At 34.0% G+C, this 6,075-nt stretch overlaps 1 protein-coding gene across 1 annotated transcript; it reads right to left on the reverse strand.

The window, feature by feature from the left end:
* Positions 1–2,467: 2,467 nt before the first annotated feature.
* LOC116019189 (RING-box protein 1a) lies at positions 2,468–5,511 on the reverse strand. The gene is made up of 5 exons (XM_031259332.1): positions 5,296–5,511; positions 3,875–3,925; positions 3,719–3,778; positions 2,979–3,050; positions 2,468–2,895 (listed from the first exon to the last, which is right to left on the reverse strand). Exons 1-5 carry the CDS (start codon positions 5,429–5,431, stop codon positions 2,858–2,860), a joined length of 357 nt encoding a protein of 118 aa, XP_031115192.1. The 5' UTR covers positions 5,432–5,511; the 3' UTR covers positions 2,468–2,857.
* Positions 5,512–6,075: the final 564 nt, after the last annotated feature.

Raw genomic sequence — 6,075 nt, forward strand, 5'->3', positions numbered from 1 at the left:
ATTCGAATCAGTTCCATCCAAGCTCTTCAATGAATCAGATGCCAATGAATTGTAAGCATCTCGATTGGTAAACCCAACGAGTGGAGACCCTCATGACTGATGTTTCAAAAACCTTATCCCATCCGCCAAGGCAACCCCACTCTTCTTTAAGTCTCTTAAGTATGAAAGTTGATTATTTCCCACTCTTCTGTGCGAACGAAGTAGGTGACTCTTGTCTTTAGTGCTTAGCTTGTGGTTATGAGCTTTCTCGTATTTTGTTACTGTCCACACCCCATTACCATCTACATCAAATTGAATATATGCGCCACACCCCGTCCTTAAATCAATCTTTGAATACGCCTTAACACCACTGTTTTTCTTGGACTTACTACCAGCCTTAGAGCACAAAAATGTCTTCATCTTAACATTTTTAGTAGACCCTTGGTAGCGTTGCTTACCCTTCCTCACACTAAAACCAACTCTAAATGCATAATCGTTATACAACTCATACGCTTCATCACCATTACTTACTACAATACCCACCAAATCTTGATCAACTGCACATATGAAATATAACCTCAAGTATGGAAAAGCATACCAAAGAAAACAAATAAAAAGCAATCTAATGGAAATATATTCTCTACGTAGAAGGGGGGCGGGGAATGCCAAATAAATCCAGCTACACTCTACTAAAAGAATAACATTTCCATCAAATCTTTAAAGCATAATTGTAGAAGTATGTTACAGATTCACACATTTGTAGAAACCTCCACATTCACACATTTCAGGGGCAATATGTTTAGCAATTATATCAACACTGTTATGCATTCACACATTCAAAACTCTATATTCACAGTTCCTATACTCTATATTCACACATCAAACACTATTACACACAACTACACATAAATCGTAAATCAATATGAATCACTAATTTTACTCTAGAAAACAATTTTAAAAAAAAACCTGGAATTGAAGTAGAATCCTCAACATTTATACAGCCTTGATCATTGCTTGTTGAGACAACAACTAAATCTGCATTCACTACAAATATAAAAAAATAAAACAGAGTATCAGGAAACAGTGTGAATCTATAGTTCTAAATGTGTGAATCTAGAACTATGTATCTAGTCTCATAAGAACAGGTGAAGAAATCTCAAATACATGGTAAACAAATCAATCAAAACCATAAATCCTAAATTCGAAAAACACAAACATAAATCTATACAATTCATCAAACATGAATCTAAACTTAAAACCTGCAATCGAAGATGAGCCATCAACGTGTAAACTTAATTGATCTACTGCCTCTGCCATCACTGCAAATATAAAAAATAAAACAGAGTATCAGGAAACAGTGTGAATGTAGTGTTCTAAATGTGTGAATCTACAACTATGTAACTGTGAATGTAGAGCTGTATAAGTGTGAATGTAAAACTCAAATACATGGTAACACAATCAATCTAACCATAAATCCTAAATTCGAAAAAAACAAACATAAATCTATACAATTCATCAAACATGAATCCAAACTTAAAACCTGCGATCGAAGATGAGCCATCAACGTGTAAACTTAGTTGATCTACTGCCTCTGCCATCATTGAAGAAGAATTGCAAAGAAGAATTACGATGGTGAATCGAATGAATATCGCGATGATGAATCGGAGGAGAACTGCGATGATGAATCGAACGAGAATTGTGATGATGAATGAGTGAAGAATTGTTTTGCGATGATGGTGAATGAGTGGAGAACTGCGATGATGAATCGAACGAGAAAAGCGCCAATTGTTTTGCGAGAATCGAACAACCGCCTGCTGCTCCCAAGCTCCGTTAACGGCGTTAATTAGCAAATTTTTTTATAAAAAAAACGCATAAAACGACGTCGTTTTGGACCCAGGTCCACCTTGCAAGGTGGACCTGGGTCCACGGCATAATTTGCGGACTTTGTCGAGGCCTCTTTTGGGCCAATTTTCATTTAGACTACTTTTGGGCCTTTTGCATTCAAGGCTAATTTTGGGCCTATTAAGGATAAGGCATTCTAAACCTCTTTTAGAAGATTAAGGCTTTGGGCCTCTTTTAGGCCTATCTTAGCGCGTTTCAACCTTTAGGCATTTTTCTGCAATCATTATTGCGTAGACCATAAATAAAAAGTACATTTTTAATATACTAAAAGTCCATTATTTTTTTATATAAAGTATATTATTTTAGAGTACATTATTTAAGTACGGAAAGTACATTGTTTTATAAAAAGACATTATTTTATATATACTGTAAAATAATATATCTTCAATACAAAAATAATGTGTTTTTAGTATAATAAAAATGTACCTTATATTCATAGTTCACACAACTATGTGGACCATAGTCCACATAATAATTTGCCATTTTTCTATTTCAAGGCCAGTTTTGGGCCTTTTGTAATCTTGAATTTTTTTAATAAATGTTCTTTTCTTATTAAAAATAAAAAATTTAAAAAAATAACATGGAATTAACTCTTGAACAACTTCAATGATTTTAATAATGTCTGCACATGAGGAAATTTGACGACATTTTATGCCAAGCATATTGACGTACCATGAATTTTGCTCAAAAAGTAAACCCTATTCACCTCATGAATTCACTTGCCTGCCATGAATTTTGCTCAAAAAGTAAACCCTATTCACCTCATGAATTCACTTGCCTAGCAATAAAAGAACATTCCCATTATCACCATAAGACTTCTTAAACACTTATAGCCGTTCTTGATTGTACAATTTGCAAAAGGAAACTGTAAGGAATACAGTAAATGGGGTGATATGAGGAATTTTCTGTTCTTGTCACAGCAGCAGAAAGCCAGAAACCCACCACGCCCCATAGCTCGATTTGGCAAAGGATGCCTCTAGTGCCCGTACTTCTGGAACTCCCACTCGCTGTTGTCTGAAACATGCATCATTTAAGAATTAAGTAAAATAAGAAGACAGAATGCCACTTAAAATAGAGATGGCAAGCAAAAGACCTACCCAAGGGGCAGACTTGACGAGTCTTGAGCCATCGGCTAATGCAATGGAAGTGGAAGGCATGGTTACAAACCCCTACAAAGAGCAATCTTAGCATTAATCAGTAATCACAAGAAGTCAACAACAATAAATGTATAAAAGCTAATGACATATGTCCATATTTGGAACAGCAACACTACAATAGATAGCTGCAACTAAGACCCATTAAACTTCAATCCTTAAACTTGCATTCACTGAAACCTGAGGCTGTCATGGGGACTCCATGTCCATCATTCTTAAGATCAAAACGTTCAGCTCTATAAGGCAGAACAATAGTTTCCCAGGGAAATAAGAAAAACACACTACACAACGCTTTGTAGGTGGCTCTGTTTGATAGAGCTTATAGCCTTATAGTTTATTTTAAACTACAACTAAGCTATAAGCTATGTTTGAAAGAGCTTTGAAATATTAACTCTAGCAAGAATTTCAATATAGAAAAGCAAAAGCATGGATGTAAATGGAAACTTAGAGAAGAACATATTTGTTTATAAAGGAGGAAAAAGAAGATGACTAAACAATTCTTTTATCATATTCTAGAGATATTTGATAAATACAACATGCGCATATAAATGAAAATAATAATTAATAACTAACATATAAAGACAGCTATAAACTGTATACAACCAGGACTACCAGCAAAGTATCTTAGTTGAGATATGAACCCAAAGTGTGAAATGGTAACAGACTAGGAGAAAGGTACAAACCCCAAGCAACTGTGCATTCCTCACTTGTGGCACTAGCTTGATTAGCTTGGCACTCGATACCTAGTAAAATAGCACGAAAAGTAAATCCCCAAACTAGGAAGAATAATTCTTTGTAATGGCAGCATAAGAAAAGAGTGAAAGATAACTGAAACTCACAGAGATCCATGATATGGTTCCTACAAATAGCACAGTTATCCACCACAATATCTGCAGAGTCAACAAATCGAGAATGTAAATCCAAAATATTGAAATCGGCCTAGCTTGATACACAATGAATCTTTTATACATACATGCAGAGTTAGAAAATGAAATTGACGCATATGTGAACACCACAAAGTCATTAGCCATACAAATACAAAATATTGAATAATTTCCAAAAAGATCAATACTAGCATATCCAATATTAAGAGGTCAAAATTCACTTAACAGTGCCCAAAGGGTGACACATTCATATATTCCCAGCAGAGGAACAAAAATCCAATTGCGTTAAAACCATCTCCAAAAACAAAATCATCTTAAAAACAAAAAATTCACTTTAAAACCTAATACTAAGCTTTCTACCTTATTAACTACTTTTGATACTGAAGTAAACAAGTTTTATGAATATCAACAAACATATAAATGAATACAAAGACCAATTAGCTTATAAACTAACCACAATAAACAAAATCATTATTATGCACCTAAATCTGTATAAGCAAAGCAGACATTTCCAAACTCAAGCACTAGAGAAGCATAGGGCGTTGAGAGAACTAAATCATCTATAAACATCACCGCCCGTTCAAATACACACAAAATCGTGTTACTTTAGTTTCAGAAATGCCTCTGGCATGGAGATTGCCACAAAAATAAAAAAATAAAAATAAATAAAATAAAAAATAAAAAATAAAAAATAAAAAAAACCTCTCTGTATGCAAAGTAAAGCAAAAAATTCACAGCTCCAAGCACTGTAGTAGCATCATTGTTCCAACAGAGCTAAATCATTTAAACAAACAGATAAGCACAAATACCTACACTATCTAGTAATCAAATAAATTAAGGTGTGTTTGGTTTAGGAATCAAATACTTGATAATGGTAATGGGTTTTGTGAAAGTATTTTGCATGTTTGGTAGTAGGTTGAAATTGAAATGATTATCAATATTGTTGTTTGGTTATGTAGGATCCTATAATGGGAATAGTTTTAAAAATACAAGAACAAAGACAATTTATTCTAAAACAGTTTATTCTAATATAAAGACATTCAAAGCACAATATGAAAAAAAAAAATTAAAAACCCTAATACAAACTTAAAAATCAAATTAACAATTAGGGAATAATGGAATGAAACCCTTTTATTAAGGAATGGGTTTTCTAATTAAGAGGATAATCAATTCTCATAATAGTGTTCTACAAACCTGTCAACAAAACAATAACAATGACTTTGATTCCTAATAGCTAAACCCATGAACCAAGCACACCCTTACAATACCAGAGAGCAGTATTTTGGTTTTCATGGCTGTAATTGTCGAATTTTACATGAATAAGTGCGTATATAAATGTGTGTGCGAGAAAGGTAGATTTGGCTATAGAGACAAACCCCAAGCCCAGAGGGAAACGGCATTCCACTTTTTGATCTCGAATTTCTTTCCTTTCTTCGTTGAAGACGACGGAGTAGCGCCGCTGGAACCCTCGCCGGCCGGAACCATTGTGACGTCAGTGTCCAGAGATGCCATTCCGTTTAAGTTAGGGATCGATTCCGAGAACTAGGAGCGCAGAGTTCGAATTGGGGTTTGTTTAGAGCTGAGATTTTGTTAAGACGTCTACAACAACGGTATAAATAAGATTTGTCACTAATTGGTCTTTTCTAGAATAAATGGACCTCGTCAATGAACGTTTAAAAACTCTTGGGCCAGCCTATCAGTCGGATGTTTAATCATTATTGCATATTGTGTGGACCAAAAATAAAAAGAACATTATTTTTGTACTGAAGATACATTATTTTTGTACGGTAGGTACATTATTTTTGTACTGTAGGTACATTATTTGATAGTATATATCAAATAATGTACCTTTCAGTACAAAAATAATGTTCTTTTTATTTTTGGTCCACACAGTTGTGTGGACCATGGTCCATGCAATAATTTGCCTTTAATCATTATTGCATATTGTGTGGACCAAAAATAAAAAGAACATTATTTTTGTACTGAAGATACATTATTTTTGTACGGTAGGTACATTATTTTTGTACTGAAAGGTACATTATTTGATATATACTATCAAATAATGTACCTACAGTACAAAAATAATGTACCTTCAGTACAAAAATAATGTACTTTTTATTTTTGGTCCACACAGTTGTGTGGACCATGGTCCATGC

This window comes from Ipomoea triloba, chromosome 5 (assembly GCF_003576645.1).
Source record: "Ipomoea triloba cultivar NCNSP0323 chromosome 5, ASM357664v1".
Classification (NCBI taxonomy): domain Eukaryota; kingdom Viridiplantae; phylum Streptophyta; class Magnoliopsida; order Solanales; family Convolvulaceae; genus Ipomoea; species Ipomoea triloba.